Raw genomic sequence first — 19947 nt, 5'->3', positions numbered from 1 at the left:
CTGCACAGGCCTCTCATCTCTTAGAACAGCTTAGCCCCTCACAGGGCTTGAGCCTTCACATTTCCCTTTTGTGGTTAAAAAAAAACACATCTTGCTAGAAGCATCTGTGCTCTCTGCAATACTCAATTCACACACATTAACCACTGCTTAATTTTGATGTCTCTTTATATTCCATACAGCAGCTCCAATGTGCTCAGCAGGCTGGTTTTCAGTAGCCAATGCAGAGCACTTTCCCCACATCAAAAAGAGCTTCCTTGGCTTTTTATCTCCCAGCTCACTTGTTTCTGTTAAATAAAAGCCAGATTTCACATGAGGGCACTTCAGAAAGAGTGAAGGAGTGTGAGGGGGCTTTTTATATGTTTTTTGGTTGCTTGTTTGTTTTGTTTTTCCTTAGGAATGGTTTACACTTTGTGTAGCTGCCTATATTAGTGTTTCTCATGAATACATTTACTATAACACCTAGGTCTGCTCTACAAAATTTAGAAAAAAAGGAAAAAACGTTGTCTCCACTGTGAACAGCCTCCTTCCTCTACCCCCAAATCCACATGGCATTTCAGCCCATTCAAGTGAAAGAAACCCTTAACCACTGACACAAATGGGAATTAGCAGAAAAATTCCAGCTCCTCATGGCAGTCTTTAAGTTTTAACACTGTGCTTTCCTCTATCTAACAGAGCTCCAAGTGCTGTACTTCACAAAAACAAAATGGAGAGAGGGAATTCTGTTCCTATTCTTATGCCAATAAATTAGAAATGACAGGAGAAGCCTAAGAGTGCCATGCACAGAGTCATATCCCAAGTCCAGAAATCAGGCAAATAATGGACCCCAACTAATGTAGCTTTCTAACAAGACAAAGTGGGACAACTTTCCTCAGCTCCCAGTGCAGGTTCTGAGCTGAGAAAGTTCTTTCTAAGCATTACTGGTGGGATAGGAGGGGACCCTCAGCCACCTATGTGCATGGAGCAGAACCTGCACCGAGTGGCACAGGCTGCCCTTGGCTGGGGAGCAGCACACAGCCTTTCTGTGGGGTTTATGCCAGTGTCCTTCCCAGTTTGTAATGGCTTTATCATACTAGGTATAACACAGACTTGAACAAAGCCATGAGGTGGTGGGGGTTTGTATGGAATTGGGTGTTTGGTCTGGGTTTTTTACAGAAACTCTTTTTTCCCATCGTACATGTAAGCAATTTCAGTGCTTCTGCTCTTTCCTTCTTCAGGTGTACTAATACTTCAGGTGTACTAATCTGCACCAAATCCCTTCTTTGATTTACAGATTAAGTCAGTAATTCTCTACACAAGTCCAAGGTCCTTTTTAGAGAAAGCCACTCTCAGACTTCTGTGCAATTGCTCTACTCTGTCTCCATGTATCTTGGAAGAAACCTCCCACACACTGATGTGTACATGTTATCTGTTGCCTTCCTTAGACATGAGAGAGGAGGAAAGAACCAACTGAAAATAGATTCAAAGAGGGGAAAATGTAGTTTATGTCACCTGCATGACAATTTAATTGTAATTGAGGTCTATAGGTTTTTGTGTGATAGCAGAGATTTAAAGCCTGATGCAACTCAAAAATGAAGGCAAGGCTTTAATGAGGCAGCATTAAGCTGGGAATTGAACAGAATCAATACTGAGAGTTAGCAAGAAAATATTATAAAAGACATTTCAGTATTCAAGGAAAAAAACAGGTTTTGCATTTTATCATTTATGCAGCGTACCATGGCTGGCTTTTGCCTTATTTGGTGTTCAGAAGTGCAGCAGAACCACAAAATCAGGGAACTCAAGCAAACAGGAAATCTTTGGCTTCTTTATGGTTAAAATGCATGGGTAGAAACACAGCTCAGTTCCAGAAATCCCATTTGCTGAAATGGAAACCAGGCAATTGAGACTATTGCAAACTGCATCAGAGATTAAACCAGCCTGTGACAAAGGAACCTTCATTCCAAATCCAGCACTTACCTTGTCTCCAACTGTAAAGTTCTTCACAGTAGATGGACACTGGAATGTTTTATAACTTGTATTACCCCACAGCAGCAATGCAACAAGGTCAGTGTTTAACACAAACCCCTTTTTCTTTTTCTTTTTGCCTCAATCTTTACAGGGAGGTCCTATCCAGAACCGAAAATCCAAGCGCTGCCTGGAATTGCAGGAAAACAGTGAAAATGAATTTGGATTTCAAGTGGTCCTTCAGAAGTGCACTGGACAACGCTGGTCCATCACAAATGTCCTGAGAAGCTTGTCATTATAGCAGACTAAATTTTGTACCCATTTCTTTTGCTACCGTGTAGCAAACACTGCATTGTCGCCTGCTGTACTGTATTCCTCCCGCTCCCTGTCCCCCCAGCTCCTTCTCTCCCCTTTTTTGTCTCTGATTTGATTTTGTGAGTGTGTGGAAATAGGGTTTGTGGGCTGGAAACAAGAAGTTTTTATTTCACAATGATGTTTTCATGACATTTATAGAGATGCTGAATGACAGGTGACGGGTAGGCTATCCTAAAATATTTTACAACTGTAAATATTAAGCAAATGGAGAATATTTATATCTCAAACTTTTATTGAATAAAAAAGTCCAAACACTATTACTGTGTAGGTGTCTCCATGGAAATCAATTTGGAAGCTAAGTGCTGGTTTCATTGCTTTCATTAACCCAAGCCTGATCTCAGCATGTTGCTGCAGAGCATCAGAATTCTGCAGACTTTTGATAAAAAGTTCTACCTGCACACCAATAGCTACAGCAAGGGAGGATTTCTCCATTCTCCCTCCAGAGATCTGTCTAGGCCACTGTAGCTGCTGGTGTGCAAATACAGGGGAAAGGTCTGGGGTGTGGAGGTGTTATGTCCCCAAGTATTTTTCCTCTCCAGTACCACTTAATAAAACCCCTGAGAAAACCCCAGGGGCTCAAGTGAGGCAAGGAAGAGAATTTATTAAAAAGAAGGAAAAAAATATCCCAAGAGAAAAGCAGCAGCTACTGGAAGAAAACTAAAATATAAACCCTGACATTTCACAGTGGGCTGGCCTCCATTTCAGTGGCTGAACTTTCCTTCCAATACTTCATTGTTATTACAAGTCCTTTTTTTAAATGCAGTTGTTCCCTGGGTGCTGCAGACTTGGGTAAAAATGGCTCCATCCAAGAGAAAAAGGTATGAATTCACTCTGCTCTTCTCCCTGCCTTGAAGGATGTGTGAATGCAATTCCATATCACTTCATCTCTGCTCAGATTGGTGAGGAGATAACATTTGATGAGGTAAACCAGAGCACTGGGATTACTAGAGTCCATTTCCAGCAGCTTTTATTTGTATGTAAATTCCTTCTCTTTTATTTCCTTTCTCTTCTCTATTTGTTCTTTTTATTCTGTTTGCTACCTTAAGCAACAGTCCTAACCTGTTTTGGAGCTGGTTAAGTGCCTGACTGTCTTTTACAGCCTGGCTTCACATTGAGGATCAGCTCACAGCATTGCTTCCTGGGCTGTTCAACAACCCTTGGGGCACATCAGTTTAAGGTATTCTAATTTCTGCTATATGTATCTATCATATAGATAGATGTACAGTTACCATAAATCTGCTTCTCAAAGAGGAAAACCCCAAGCCCAACAGCAGGAGAAAAATCACAGAGGTGGAGATGGGCTGAACACCTGACCTTTGACTGATTTTGGAGGCCCCTCAGCCTTTTTGAGTAAAAACACACATTAAAATTAGAATTAGAATGCAGAGTCGTTTTGAGCATTTCCATGTTCAGACACAAAAAGCACAGAACACATGCAGAGTTAGCAAGAGAAGAACTGAGCTTCCTTCCAGCAAAGATACTGAGGCTTTGGTGCGTGGAGGTGCAAGGAAAACACAAATGCTGTGGATCAAATCAGTCTCCTCTTGATTTCTCCAGGCTTGCTGATGTGGACCTACATTTTTGCTCTGGGGATAGTTTTTTTTAAGAACACTAGAAGGAGATACCTAGCAAAGACTTGAAAGAAAGGTGCTGAGCTCTGAGTTGCTATATTTCATACTATAATGAGTAGCCTGTGTCTAGAATCTGCCCAGAGAAGATTGGAGTTACTCCTAATCACATTGCAGCAGTGTGCTGATGCCCATTGGCAAGTGAAAAAACCCAAAAAAACCCAACAACAACAAAAAAAACCCAAAACCCACACCCTGTTGCTTTAAAAGACAAAATAAAAATTACACACATGCTGGAACCTCCAAGGTAAAAAGAAGGGAAGTTTATTTTCTGACTCCTACATTTATAGACTCTCAAGAGTGACAATGGGTTGGAGGATGACAGTGCTACCTCTCCAATGACACTGGACAAGACAACAGTCCATCAAATTTTTTCTCATCCAGAAGAGAATGTAAAACAATAATTATTTACAGAAAAGTGTGTGGGAAAGTTCATTACAAGAATGTAAACATCAGAAGGCTTAGAAGAACAGGGTGACAACACCTCACTTAGGTGAACCACACCATGGTGCCAAACCACAGAGTCATGGAATGGTTTGGGTTGGAAGAGGCCTTAAAGATCTTGAGAACCAACCCCCCCTGCCATGGGCAGCGACATCTTCCACTCAACCAGGTCACTTAATCCCCTTCCAACCTGGCCTTGATCCCCTCCAGGGATGGGGCATCCACGTCTCTGCACAGCCTGTGCCCCACCACCCACACAGCAAGAAAATTCCTCCACATATCCAACCCAAATTTCCCCTCTTTCAGTCTCACCCCATTGCTCCTTGCCCCAGTGTTGAGTTTGTGAGGTCCCCAGGACAAGGTGAGAGATGAGGATCTGACTCCACGTTCTCAGAAGGCTGATTCATTATTTATATGTACTTGTATTATATTAAGAGAATGATATACTAAAACTATGCTAAAGAAAGAGAAATGATACAGACAGAAGGCTTAACAAGAATGAATAATAAAAGCTCATGGCTGACTCCTCAGAGTCTGACACAGCTGGCTGTGATTGGTCATTGAGTAAAAACAATTCACATGGAACCAATCAAACATGCACCTGTGGGTAAACAATCTCCAGCCACATTCCAAAGCAGCAAAACAGGGAGAAGAAAATGAGATAATACTGTTTTTTCTTCTCAGCTTCCCATTGGGTCTGCACTCAGGAACACTTTTCATCAGCAGCCTTGCATGGAATCCCTCACTGGTGACTGTGGATTTAAATGTGAGCACACTGCAATTCTGGTAACTACAGCAGAATTACCAGAATAAAAATTCTTGGTGGGAAACCCTATAAATCTGGACTTGAACGATTACTTTATACTGCAGCAACTTGGCTATAGGTAAAATGCATTATTTAGAATTTACTTTTCCCTTTGTTTTTTATCATGGAGCAAACATTTTTATTGGATAACATAATAAAAAGGGAAAGGGGTTTAAATCTGTGGATAAGCCTACGAGGTACAGTAAAAATTGTGAGTGTACATAAGCATTACCATTATTGTGCTCTGAGACCTCAGGCCTCTGAGCAGACTTTCTCTGACAAGCTTCTCAGAAAAACACAACAGCGCAAGCAGAACTGAAGGACGTGGCCACATTTCACTGGACACTCTTAGCAATGAGCTGCCTCATCTCTAAAATTACACACATAGAGGAGCACTGCCTCACACTGCCAAAGAGCAAAATTAATCAAAAGTACCAAGTGGAAAATAAAACTCATCTTCACTTTCTGGAAAACTACAGAACCTTATTCAACCATCAGTTTCCTCAAAAGGTAAAATATATTCCCTAACAATAGCTGTTTGTGTTTGGGGTTGATTTTTTTTTTAAGAGGAAAAGCTAGCAAAGAATACCATTCCAGAAGTCAGAAAACCCGACTGAATCTAGTCAGAGATGAAGATGACCAGAAATATCCAGTCAGCTCCCTCTTCCTCCTGCTGCTTGACAACTGTTCCCACATATTTTGATCAGTTTTTCCTGACAAATAGCAGTACACCTACCACATCTACCAGCTGATAAGGATATACTGACAACAATTAAAGGAAATATAACATTGCAAGAAACCCTAAGCCTTCTTCCTACAGTACTTGCTTAAATATTTATGGACAGCAAATATCTTCTCAGGTATCATCCCTTGTACCCGGATGTCACCTGGAGTGCTGTCCCAAGGTCTCCCACTGTGTGTTCTCTCACCACGTTTGCATTTGGGGAAAGCCACCAGCACCCAGAAGAAAAGCTGTGCTGGTGATGTGAGGACATCCTTAGGGAAAAGGTGTTAGGGCTTGGTTGCTCTCAGAGATCCCTGAGTAATACTTTGGGAGATCCCTCTTCAGGAGGGATCCAGGTTCCAGGAATTTATTTATTTATATGTTTATATACTTTACAAAGCTACGGTTTCCAGGAGCACAGATAACTGACACCATACCCATTCATTCCCAGCTGGAACTCTGACAGGAGAATTCCTGATTATCCTTGCCTGCCTGATCTTTCCAGCCTGGCCAACATCTGCTGGCAGTGAGCATGGTTTGGGATTGTCCTCTTTTGCTGTGGAAGGTTCCTTGGTTTCATCTTCCTGAAGGGCCAAAATTTCATCCTCCAAAACCATGTGTCTTTTTCTGTGTCTTTTATAAACAGGAGTTAATCAGTCAAAACTAATCACTGAGCCTTTTTGTGTATGGTAATCAAGAGGTAGTTGCAAAAATTATAATTAAGCAAGTAGCTGTCACATTTCATTTTATACTGGGTAGCACTGAATACTTACTTAGCTGGAGATATAAAGGGAAACAGATTTTAGAAGGTCATACATTTTACAATCAATGTAAAAATGTGTCTGTAAGCATCATTTTGCTTGCACAATTTTGCTTGCAGACCTAAATTATGTGTATTTGTGTGTATATATCTCTACATCATCAAATACATGTAAATTTACATCTAAAACATAATCATACATGTACACAGACAGCTTACTGGCCAACCACAACAGAAGGAAAATGACATTAAAGTGCACTTTATCCAACTACAGTCTTTTAGGACAGGCAGATAAGACACCAAAATGTCAGGTTTGGTTCACAATTACATCACTGCTACACAGATCACCTTCAGCACTGCAGCTGTTTTTAATGCTGATAAAAAAATGCAGAAGACATGATCCTTATTCAACATTTTTTCAAGTGAATGTTAGAAGTTTTCCACAACAACTTCTCCAACAAGAATACAAAATAGCTGTGTTCACACAGAGGCTCTGGAGGCAATTAGCAAGGCTTTTATCTAACAGGGCATTTTCTACTGATTTTCTAAATTTCCCCCCTGCTGCACACCTTGCATTAAAAATACTTAAAAGTGCAAAAGTAGAGTCTCAGGTTGGTCATTCATGACTATATTCTTAACAGCAAAGCAATGTATTGTTGTTTACTGGCTAACATTAGCTTTGCATTGTCCCATGAAATGACAATTTTACCTGAATTCAGTCTGGTTCTGAATAGTCTGAGGGGATTTTTGTGATAAACCATCTGAAAACTTTTTAGCACTACAAAAACATACTTTTCATGATAATATATTGTTTCCAGTGAAGTAGTCTCATTTGAGGTGCATATATGATAGGATAGTTTTTCAATTAAAGAATATCACCTTAGGATATGAAAACAACAAATATATATTAGTTCAAAAGGCCAAAGGTGCACGAAATTTTAATTCAAATTTTAAAAGGAAAGAAACTGAGTAGTCTGAATAAACTAGACCACAGTTTAGAAGGTGGTGACTGCTCAGACCTAAAAGTATTAAGAGCTGAGCCTTTAAACTCTGCTGACATTCTTGATCAGAAGTCTGTGTGGATGGTAGTTTTTTGGGGTTTCTTTAATAAACAATAGCAGGCAAAATTTTTGAAATAGAGACTCTTTCTTACTCCTAGAGAACCAAAGCTCCTGTAAGCACACACAAAGAATGTTGTGAGCCTCAGCTTGTCATTTGGACTGATGCTCCCTAACCTTCTCTCATTGCTGAAATAATTTGATTTCAGTGTTTTATTTCCCCATCTGCCCTAGAAGTGGCATACCAAGAGCTAACCTCAGGAAGATCTGCCCATTTTCTGCAAACACAGATAGGAAATAACAATATTTAGGTGCCCATAAATGCCAGTGATTCTCATACCAGTTATGAATATTTTGCTGCAGATGACAAGAGCACTCATTCAAATTCAAAACAAGCCACCAAAGGTTACATTCTTATTTTCAGCATCTGTTAATAAGGGTTTTCTGTGTATCATATTTTTGTGATTTACCATTGTTTTATAGTTTTCTGTATTCTCATAGACATTGTTCAGCTGTTAAAACAAGAAGTTTCACTTGAGTTAAATGCTCTGGAAATGCTCACAGTTAAAGAGGAGATTCTAAAGATATGTCCCAAACTTGTGGACAGATCACCTTGAATAAGCACTGACAACCACAAAAAGCATCCAGTTGCACAAAAAGGATCTTGCCACCAATATTGGATGCTGAGACCTTTCTAAACAGTAGAAAAAGTACAACACAAGCAGTGCAAAGACAAGAATTAAAAGTTGTGTAAGGACAGCTCTTTCCAAAACAAGTCTCGTGCTTTAGGCATTTTTGCTGACCATAGATGTGGCAGCCATTCAGAGAAAGCTTCTTAAGAGATGAAGATCATCACACTAAAGAAGTGAATTACCTTGGCTTTTAGTGTTCCTCACATGCTTTGCTATTGAACACTTTTTACCTGGGTATGCATTGCAGGAGGGAAAAAAATACCACAAAACCACCAAACCTGTATCAAAGATAGCTTTACATTTCTGGCAGGCATCACTTTCCTGATCTGCCTTGCTTTCCTATTCTTAGAAACCAGAATCCAAAGCTCAATTGAATATCTTGGAAGGCACATGGGGTATGTGGGAAATACCAATCCTTGTGCCTGCAGCTGAATGCAATGTGTACCACCTCCATTTTTCTAACCTGTGTGCATTGTGCCTAGGCACTTAAATGTTAGATTTCTGTGTATTTAGCAATGAACAAAGTTAAAGAAAAACCCCTCTCTTACACCCATTTTTTTAGCAGAGAGACAGAAGCATTCAAAGTGTCAGTTCAGGCTTGAACCAGTTCATATTTAAATCATTTTGTTGTTCTGTAGCATGACTTCCTCTGCTTGGTCTCACATCATAACTCCTGTCAAGGATGGCAAATTTAAATAATTCTTCTTGAAAGTAAATCTTTCAGATATTAAATCCTTGACTGAATTTTCCTAGGAGAGATTGAATCACATGGAGATTTCATCATCTGGAAAGATCTGAAAAGAATGCTGTGTATCATATCTAAGCTCCCACAAGTCAAGTTTTGTTGGGGTAGTTTCAGAAACCTGTCTGTTCACTTTGACTTTAGATTGTCTGCAGAAGTGGTCATTTACTTTATGGAAAACATTCATGAAAGATGAATATTAACTGAGTCAAATTAGCAGGAGAGCCATAATTGTCTCTTGTATATCAATTTCTGTGGGGCAGTTTTCAGTGACACATTTTTCAGGTTATATGGTTATAAAAACCTGCCTCTTGGAATTCTTGGATGGAATTATTAATTCCATCGTGGCCTATGGATCCACGCTGTTCTTTTACCCCAGCATAATGCCTTGCAGTGTTAAGGGCACAGTGGAATCAACAGATTGTTAAAGATTATTACATGAGTCAGAGGTACAGGAAAATTGAGTTTTCCAGCAGATTTTGCTATGCCTTGTGTTTTACCCAAACCAGCACCTGTATTACTCTTGCTTTTATAAAACTGAGCAGAAATTGCTCTGGAATGAATGATACTGCCAACAGTTTCCTGTGAAACAACATGTGGATGTATTTTAGATCTCCCTTTAACCCCTCAGAATAATAACAATTCCAATTAACACCCTAGGTTCTGGTATTTGCTTCTCCAAATTCTTGCCCGTATAAAGCCCAAGATTTTTTTCCTACAAAATTACTGAAACAGAGATAACATCATCTTGTCTGTAGAAAACATCACCTGCACTCCGCAGGTAGTTTGAGTCCATGTTTGTCTTAAAGATAAATTGTAGTGACCAGTAACAGCACAAGGCAACAGTGACCACAGAGATCAAAATATTTTTATGTATCTCACTATTCAGCAGTCTATAAAAAGGAGACAGGGGTTCAATTTTACATATGTTGTCATTTTTGAATACTGCACTTTTAGAGAGCCACATGTTTCCAATCCACTCTACACAAACAGGGAAAGCAGCTGGTTTGGCCTGAAGCACCTGCTGGAGACCAGGAAGGGAGAACCACATCCAGCTGCGGCTGTAGACACTAGGGAAGGGAAGGGAAGGGAAGGGAAGGGAAGGGAAGGGAAGGGAAGGGAAGGGAAGGGAAGGGAAGGGAAGGGAAGGGAAGGGAAGGGAAGGGAAGGGAAGGGAAGGGAAGGGAAGGGAAGGGAAGGGAAGGGAAGGGAAGGGAAGGGAAGGGAGAAGAGAAGTTGTTGGCAGAGGGTGCAAGACACACAGGGGTGACAAATCCGTGCTCCAACATGCAGCACCTTGCATAAGACATGTGGCATGACAGACTCATAGATCAGAAAATAATTCACAATTCTTAAGGTAGGAGGGATTCTCCAGTTGTTGAGCCTTTTCTCTTGCCTGGCAAGGCAGGGTGCTCAAAGCACAGAGAGCATAAGACAGGAATTCCACTCTAAGGTTTAAAACTTCCAGCATATGGGAGCGTGTGCTGGAGAGAGGAACTGCACACAGATGTTTGCAAAGTCTTGGAAGAACATTAACAAGTTTAATAGCTGGTCACAGAGAAATCAAGTCAGCACAGCATTCTGGTTATTTATTATATTGCTTGAAGTCCCAAATGCAATTTTTTGTTTGTAATTATCTTGCAGATATTTTTAGTGCTGCATTCTCTCTATTCTTAGCATCTTAGGAGACAAGTAATTCCATGTCCCCTAGAAGCTGCAAGCAGCACAGCCACTGGCTATGCACAGTGGGGATCCAGCTGATTTTTCCAGCTGCTACTGGAAATAGTGACTGCCACAGTTGTGCAAATATCCATTCTGGGTAATTTGGGGCCAGCCCTGCTCCCCCACTGCCACAGATGCTCAGATAACTTTGTACCAGTGCTGCCATTCCTCACACAACAGAGCACCGTTTTCATTTTTTAATGTTTTCTGAAAACTGGTTAACTTTACACAGCCTATGCATTCAAGTGTAACTTCCTCTAGGAGAAATTCCCCAACAACTCACCCCAAGGAATTCTTTTATGGGGTACATTATAACCTATCACTGTATATCTTTACATAAAGGGACTGCTGAATGCAGGGAATTGTTTGCAAATGTGTGTGAAGAGACAGCACTCCAGCCTGTGTGAGCCATGGTTTCCTACAAACCCTAGTTCCAAAATTATTTTGTAAATGCTTGTAAATGCTCCTCTTCTAAACACTGCTCTGCATTCAGAGCAGCTAAGTCAACAGAAATATTTCCAGCTCTTTCATCACATTTTTTACGAATAAGCAATACACAAATTGTTGTTCTGAGTTTTCCTAAAGACAAACTGGGCAGGAAACCAAGTTGGATGTGAGGATTCCATCTCTAATGATATTGCATAATTATGTCTCTAATGATGTTATAGAATTATGAGATAAAGCATTACAGCTATTTGAACTTGGCAATCATTTACATTTTCAAACTAATACCTTGTAATTGCTGATCATTTTGTCACAGCAGCAATTTCCCCAAAATACTAGACTTTATTTTACACTATTATAATGAAGTATTTACATTTACCATAAAAATAAAATTAAATTACCATTTACAAAAAAAAAAAAAAAAAGGGGGGGCACATGTCAATATCTCAACCTTGGAATTAAGAGACTGGATATAATTAGGCAAAGGAAAGGGAAAAAAAATAAAAGAAGGAAAAATAGCTTTTAAATCTTTCCTTTCCAAAATTAGGGCTGCTCATAAAACAGCAATTTTAGATGACATTATATGGTTTAAAGTATTTCTGGAGCAGCAGTAATTAGGTGTCACAGTTTAAAAATAAATAAATGTACCATTTATTTGTTATTATTATATATATCTATAATAGAATATAATATGTAATATATATAATATAATATATATTGGATATAATATATAATAGATATAATATATAATATATATAATATTTTTATATGTGTATATATATGTGTGTGTGTGTATATATATATATATATATATATATATATGTACACACACATATAATTATTCAAACTCATTGTTTTGAATATCTTCTCAGACCTTGACAGGTGCTCAAGCTCCTTTACTTTTTAGACACTCTTTTTTACTGGCCAACATTGCTTTGCAAGATTTCAGTGAAACAAACTTCTGACGCTTACAAGTGTTGCCATGTGGAAATTGTTAACCTACAAGGAGTTTCAGGGAAATTGTAATGAAAAACTCAGTAAAAGCTACTATAGTACACTAGGAAAAGAAAACTTTGGACTATTTCAAAGGATGTGAAGTGTTTCATTTCAGTCATTCGTGGATTAAACACTGAATCCTGCCTAGATCCAGGTTTTGCTCAGCACATGCTCTTCTGCTGCAGCTGGCTCCTTTTTTAAGCTTCAGCTTCACCAAAAATTGTTAGGTACAGAAGTATGGGATGGAATTCCTGAAGATGTGGCTGGTTATGTTCTCTGAACCCTCATGTAAGTTCAGTCACTCCTCAACACCAGCAGGATCAGAAGGTGTGCCCATTTTCCCTTTTGTCAGCCATTAACGCCACTCCCTCTGCAGTGGCAGTTCCATTAAAACCCCTTCTTTCCCCAGGAATAAAAGCCCATTTTCCCTTTTCCCAACTTTCAGGGGAGTGATTTTCCTAAACAACACCTTTTTGAAGTAGTCTGGCAAGGGTTTTTCCTCTCTTCAGTGTACTTTATCACAGTGTTTCTAATTTATTGCAGTGAGTATTTAATAGGTTATTTTCCCCTCTCCTTCCAGTTAGATGTTTGGCTTCATTTCTAGCTGAACATTTTGAAACAAGAGTGCTAAAATTGCTGGCTTTCCAGTTTCTTTACCATATCAGTGGGTAGTTGCCACCTAAAAATAAAAGTGTGAAGAACATCACAGAATAAATCAGTATCATTCTAAGGCAAATGTGGATCACATACTGTACAATCCTGCCTAAATAATTTATTAGTCTTTATAACATTCTCATGAAATAGGTAATTTATTTCTATTGTACAGCAAGTTAAAATGAGGCATAAAGAAATACTTTGTCCATCAATCTGTGAACTAGTCCAGTATAAGAAATGACTAGACCACGATTTTTGAAGTGTGTGTTCATTTTAAATCACCATGAATCCCCTACTATTTTAATACCCTCTCCAAACATACAGTTGCTGAGTTGCATCCACAAGCAGTGAAACAGGATTTTAAGGGAAAAAAATCGCCAAGGTAATCCATCTGACTACTAAAATACATGCATACTGTATTATGCAGCTAGAAACTAATTAATTAATACTTAATAATTAATTAATAATTAATTAATAAAATTATACTTTGCTAGGATAAGAGGCAGAGAAGTTAATCCAAATCCATTGCACTGGGAAAAAGTGAAGCAGCACAGATTGGTGATATTCTTTGCTGTTAATGGGAATTAGAACCAGGCAGGAGTTTAGCACTAAAATTTGGCAAGTTACTCCTGAAGAACATGGAAATATGCACCCTAAAGAGTTTTTAATTTTTGGTTTTTTGGGGGGAGGCCCAGGAGTGAAAGAATAGAGAAACAAAGCTGCCTACCTCTATGTTTTGGGGGGATATTTTTTAATATTGCTGTTTTCAATTTTTCTCCCCTAGACCTAAACCAGCAGACAAAAGCTTTTACATTATATAAGTGCATGAAAGCTGGATTTGCACTGCAGACAGCTCAAGTTCATCCCCTGCCTTCCTGGCACTGTGTGTTTGTCACAGGAGACTGTGTGGAATTGTCAGAGGAGAAAGTGGGATTTCGGTCTGAAACACTGATCCAGAGAGTTCTGGTAATTTCCAGAAGGGACACAACAGTGTATTATTCACTGAATTTTGTCCTCTCAGGGCATTCAGTCCAAGGAGAAACACTTCTAGTAAATATTATTGCAATGCCACTCACAGAACACCCACTCTCCTACAAGTACATCAGGAGCCATCGTCCCTGCTCTGAGGAATTCACAATTTGCCAGGCACATAAAAGCAGAGGGAAGGAATAGCACAGGCACAAATAATGAATTCTCCGGTCCCAGGAGTTCTCTGCATGCAGGCAGGCAAACACATGCACAGGCAAAAATCATCCCTGCACTTACACTTCTAAATAACTTCCAGCACCTGGGAAATGGAATAAAAACAGAAGAGTATATCCAGCCAAGATGGTCACAAAAAAATAATAATGATGAACCTTTGGGAAGGTGTTCCAGACTCAAAAAGAAAGCAAATTATGATTGTAGCAGCCTGCCAAGAAAGCAGGAGTAGTTCTGCTGGATGTGAGGAGGACCAGCAGAGAGAAAGCTGGCAGCACCAGCCTGACAGAATCCAGGGGCACTTGTGCATTAACAAATCTTTATCCAGAGGAAGCCAAGCTGGAATACAAAGACACCACCAGCATTAAACCAGGATGAACAATTCAGGTACTGGCATGATCAAAAGGAAATTATTTTTCTCAGAGTAGGCCTCTGGAAGAAAAGGTTATTTGTGTCTGCTGCAATGGGGTGACAGGCCAGAGGATGAAGTGAAAGAGAGCTTAGATTAAAGTTCTCTGGTTTCTAGGGATACAGGAGAAAGACAGGAGAATAAAAAGCTGAAAAGCAGAGGGAGAAAATTCTTTAGTTCCAGTCTGCTTTTGTTGTTGTTTATTATAGGTTTTGTGGGATGAGGCTTTTTTAAAGATGAAAAACTGACAAGATGCCACTGGTTCTTAAAATAAAAAGATTCCTTTTTCCCTCTGGTTAAGGCCTGCATTCAAGTTCCTGTATGATTAAAAATTCCAAACTTGCCCCAAGACTGCCCCAATTCTGGGCTTCTGGCCGCAGCTGATTTATTTGCATTTGCACCAAGCTCAATAATCAGCTGAAAAATAGAACAGCAATGTGAAGAATGCTGGTCAAAAATGCACATAATTGATGGGAAAAAATGTAAAGAAACTGGAAAGGAGCTGGAGGTGAGTAAAGAGAGGTAAAGCATGGAGCAGCCACAGGAGCACATGAGCTGCTTGTCCCAAAGAACAAGTGAGGCAGGAGCTCGAGAGAGATTGGGCACAGAAATCTGTGAGAGCTGATGGTGTCCCATGAGAACAGAACAAGGTTCTGAGGGAGAGGATGGCTCTCCAGTCTAAAGGAAACATTATAAACAAGATTTTTAAATGTTCAAAAGAAAGTAAATAACAAATAAATGCAGTTCAAAATCCAATTTATACCACCTAGTACAGTTCTAAGTGCTAGGAGAGAACTTTCTAAGAGATAACTTTGTGCTGCCCAAATAAAATGAAATATCTGACTAATTTTTTTTTTGCCTATACACAATTACTAACATGCAAAGAGTTGATAGGACTGAAGGGAAAAAAACCCAACCAAACCACAAAAAATAAATCAAGAGCATAACCACAGGGACATGGTCCACTCATCCCTCATTTTCCCATAGGTTCAGATCCCTAGTAAGTCACTGTGAAAAAAGAAGCAGACAGAATTTGAAATCCCACTCATCTACAAGCTTAAGTGTTGTGCTTTACTGTGTCTTGAAAGCAATTGCTTGTTGTTATCCTGAATAATAAAAAATGCAGGCACAACTAAGCAGCAGTGTGTTCTGACACATAAATGCAGCACGGCACAATACAAATGTCTGCTGACATAAAAATATGCAACTGCAGATTCTTAAATCATACAGTACCAATAGGAGTCCAATGAGAATTAGTACAAAGGCATTGATTTTTTTTCTGATGGATTTTTTCCCCTAGGGTGAGGCAATAAACAGTGACTGGGGTACATAATCTGAACTCTGTTATAAAAACTAGTTTCATGCAGTTTAATTCCCATAAGGATTATGTTGAATCCCAGCACTAATAATTAAAAAATACAAAGCTAAAATGGGTTTCAATATTCTTTCTTCATGTTTTCTGTTGTTGCCTGCCCCAGGAAGCCAGAAAAGCAGAGTTTGTAAGTCCCACACATACTCATTTGTTATGCTGTTCTGCACAGCCATGAAACAGCTACGAGATAAGAATTCCACATTCAAATTATACTGTCAGCAAATGGCCTTTTTCTTTCCTTTTGGAAAGGTTTGCCAAGCCCTCTGGGATCAAAAGTGATACCGTTAGAAGATGGATGGGAGAATATGGAGAAATAAAGACAAAATTCAGTCATTTTCCAGCCTGGTCTACCATAGGGAACATTAAGAGACTTCTGCCAAGATTATTGTATTGCTCATACCCCACCATAACCTCTCCAAACTACACTGGTGGTACAGGGCCCATCTAATGCCAGGGACAGGGGCAAATGCATGGCCACAAAACCCAAAACTGTTTGTGACCTCCAACATGGAACAGGGCTTATCTTACCCCCAGCTCCCACATCTTAGAAGAGAGATTTAAAAGATCTCCCTCATGGTTTTGGAAATTAATCCATTACAATTCCCACAGGGTTGGTGGATGACTGATCACCACATTTTGGAACAAAATTAACCTGGAGGCAAATTTACCAATTGAACTGAGGAATAGTTTCTATTACTAGAATCATTGATAGATCCATAATCCATGAACAAACTCCATATATCAGTGCAAGCTGCAGTTCTTGTGCTCTGTTCTGGCTAGTAACTGCAGAGGAACATAAATAAGGCAAGGGCAGAAAAACTGACAGTGAATTTGCAGTGCCTGACCTTTTTTATTCATTGTTATAGGATGATGACAATCTACCTGCAGAATGAATTCTGCCTTCTGCTGTGTTTACCATCTGCCAAATAGTGTGATCTTCCAGTTACCACTGATACTGCCTTCTTCAAAGTGTTCTTTTTATGCGTGGAAATACCCATTCCTCTCTATCTGAGAAATCTGAAGTCTTCAAAGAATCATTGCTATCAGCACTTGTCAGTCTGACTCAGTCCATTCAAACCTGATATGGCCTGTCTGGATTTACAAGGAACTTCTTGAAAAGAAATTATTTACTCCTGCTTCCCTCCACTGTTGAGGGAAATGGGATTCTCATTCATAATTATTGATCTCTGCACTGCAGCTTTTCACAGCTCCCTGGGCCCAGAAGATAAGCCAAATGCTTTTTCCTGCCCCAGAAGAACTCAAATTTTGCAACTCAGGGCAATCTCAACTAGGACAAGCATCAGCTAAACAAACCTGTAAAGCATTGCAGACCTCCAGGAGAGCAGCATGTGTGACTTACAGATGTGACAGGTGGGAATTGCCTTGTTCTAGCCCAAGAGTGTCCATAAACAACTCCCTGGAGTTCCCTAGCAGGGATCCAGAGGTGGTGCCAGGGCAGAAGCTCACTCAGTGCTGTTGTTGGACTGTGCCCACTTCCCAGGATTGTCCAACAGGAATGCCAGCTCCAGAAAACCAAGGTGGAAAAGCAACTTTCCCCTCCCAACTTCTGCACAGTGAATAATTTGGCATTAGACAGCTCTTGCTTTCCTTAGCAAAGGTAGCTGCAGGGATGAGGGGAGACAGAACAAAATCAAAAGAGAGTGAAACTACCACTCTGAATTTATTATTTGGGCAAACCCAGACTTGAAAATGGAAAGCAAGTTTTACTTGAAGATTGCCTCCTGTCTATCAGCTAGTGAGAGAGGTTATACCAGCCATCAAACTCAGGGGCCAAAGACAAACCCCTCTGAAATGCAGTGTACTGTACAGGCAATGCACATGACTCTGGATACCATAGACCTTGCTGTGTCTGACCAATCACAGCCTTTTTCCAAAATAAAATGCCATACCACACATGCAAACAAACTTCTTAAAAGCAAACAGGATTTGTTGTTACATTAGAAGGAGTTTTTAATTTGTAGTCAGACCTTTACCACAGTGCCTTGATTTCGTGTTTCAAGTAAAGTGAAAAAAAAAAATTAGTTAGAAAGAAGGTTCAAAAATGGAGCACTTAAACCCTATAAATTTACCAGTCTTAAAATGCCTGCTGGATACATCAGCTGTGCCACAGTACACAGACATTTACACATTTTGAGCAAATGGTTGAGTCGAAAAATTTGGTCACAGGTAGAATTTACTGACTTTACTTAATCCCAGGTAGAGAATACTCATGTAAATAAAGATTTTACAGTTACCTCCCTTAAAAACTTGCTGTTCAAATACAGATCACGAACATAGAACACAAACTACATGTTGAAAACTTTTTAGGAAAATCTGGTACTGTCATATTTTGATGAGGCATGGATAAAGCTTTTCAAGACTTATTCAGGTGTCCCAAATTAGATTTCTCAGCACACTCAAGTTTATTTAACCTGCCCATTTTACCATGGCCCTTTTACTGCCAACGAGTAGCTATGCTTTTGATGTAATCTAAAACACATGCCAGAAGGGTAGGAGGACAAATACTGTTTTACAGCAGTTGTGGTTTGTATCACTCTCATCTAAAGGAAAACACATCTTAAAATCTGTTCTCCTTTCCTTGTACCAATGAAACCCACTGAAATATGTGGAAATGGTCTGTTTTACACAAACAGCTTGTTAATGAACTTTGTGTTTTACTCCAGTTCGCTGAAATGGCCTGCCAAGGGTTCCAGCAAGGTATTTTCTCTGGGAGTTTATTACACACAGGGAAATGTGACACACTGCAGCCACGGCACATCTCTGGAATCCCAGATGTGATCAGGACACAGGGGGAGCTGCATCAACATCCCTGGTGTCTATGGGATTATTCACCTGCACACAGGAGCCCAGGGTGGACTTGCTCTTCGTTGGCTCCCTGTTATCCTTGCTGACATTACCAGCCAGAGAGAAAAACCTTAAAAATGTCAGGGTTTCATTGCCTTTTCCCCTAGGATTCATCTTTACTCCCTCTTGAGAAAACCTCTGTCTTCACACAACACATTTAAATGATGCTGTGGACTGGGAGCTCTGTGATTTCTTCATCTGTGATTTCAGAGTTCACAAGCAACCATTTGAATATTCCAGAGCTGAGCAAACAGAGGCATGGGACAAACAATAATTCCAGTTCTGGGCTTTCCATTGCAAGCAGCTCATAGAATACTTCTGTTTGAAGTACAGAGCATCATCCTTCAAAGATGCTTTCTCCATTTACAGCTGTGCACTTGGAGTACAATCCCCAGCAGCACTTTTATCTGCTTTTTAAACACAAATACCAGTGACTGGTTTTCCTTCTTTTTTTTTTATCTAAGTGAAGTTTCAGAAAGGAATTATTTGGGCATGATAAATGCTTGATGAACTCATCTGCATTAATAGTTCTTTAAAAGCCATGACTTTTATGGAGAGAAATAATCTAATTTCTTTTCCCTTTGAGATGCATTGACAGCAGTACAGCTCTGTCACATGAAAGAATGAAAATTCCTCCTCAGAAACAGCTTTCATGTTAATATGTACTATTTGGGTAATTTTACTAACAAGAAAAATCATAAAAAGTGGAACAATGCAAACCTAATCAACACAAATGTCCACTAAATGAAAAGCAAACCTCATTAAAAACCAATAGCAATTTGGTTTGGAGAGAAAATATTCTTAGTTGCCTTGTGTTAGGGAAATTGTTGGCAACATGACACACACTGACGCAGATGAGTTACTCGTTGTCACCAAATTTTTCAGTACAAACAGGCTTTTGTGCCTGAGAAATTAGGTGACAATCAGAATCAGCTGTGTATTCTCATGAATGTCACCAAAGAAGGACCAGATTTCATATGTCCAATTGGAAGCTCAGAAAAACAACCTGGAAATTGGACTTGAGGACTCAACTTTGAATGATTAATTAACCAGTAGAAGAGACAAATTCAGAATTAATATAAAACAATTAAGTATAAACACAACTCAGAATTAATA

General features: G+C 39.5%; 1 protein-coding gene across 2 annotated transcripts in view; it reads left to right on the top strand.

The window, feature by feature from the left end:
• GALNT18 (polypeptide N-acetylgalactosaminyltransferase 18) overlaps positions 1 to 2573 on the top strand; it is a 213998-nt gene extending 211425 nt beyond the window's left edge. The window contains exon 12 of one of the 2 annotated variants that reach the window (XM_064715707.1): positions 2096 to 2573. In XM_064715707.1, coding sequence (XP_064571777.1) covers positions 2096 to 2242 — 147 coding nt within the window. In that variant the 3' untranslated portion in view covers positions 2243 to 2573. The remainder of the gene's footprint in view (positions 1 to 2095) is intronic. The other variant, XM_064715709.1, reaches the window with a different exon arrangement.
• The last annotated feature ends 17374 nt before the right edge of the window (positions 2574 to 19947 follow it).

The sequence above is a fragment of the Zonotrichia leucophrys genome, chromosome 5 (assembly GCF_028769735.1).
Source record: "Zonotrichia leucophrys gambelii isolate GWCS_2022_RI chromosome 5, RI_Zleu_2.0, whole genome shotgun sequence".
Classification (NCBI taxonomy): Eukaryota; Metazoa; Chordata; class Aves; order Passeriformes; family Passerellidae; genus Zonotrichia; species Zonotrichia leucophrys.
This window is presented reverse-complemented; position numbering and strand designations above follow the sequence as displayed.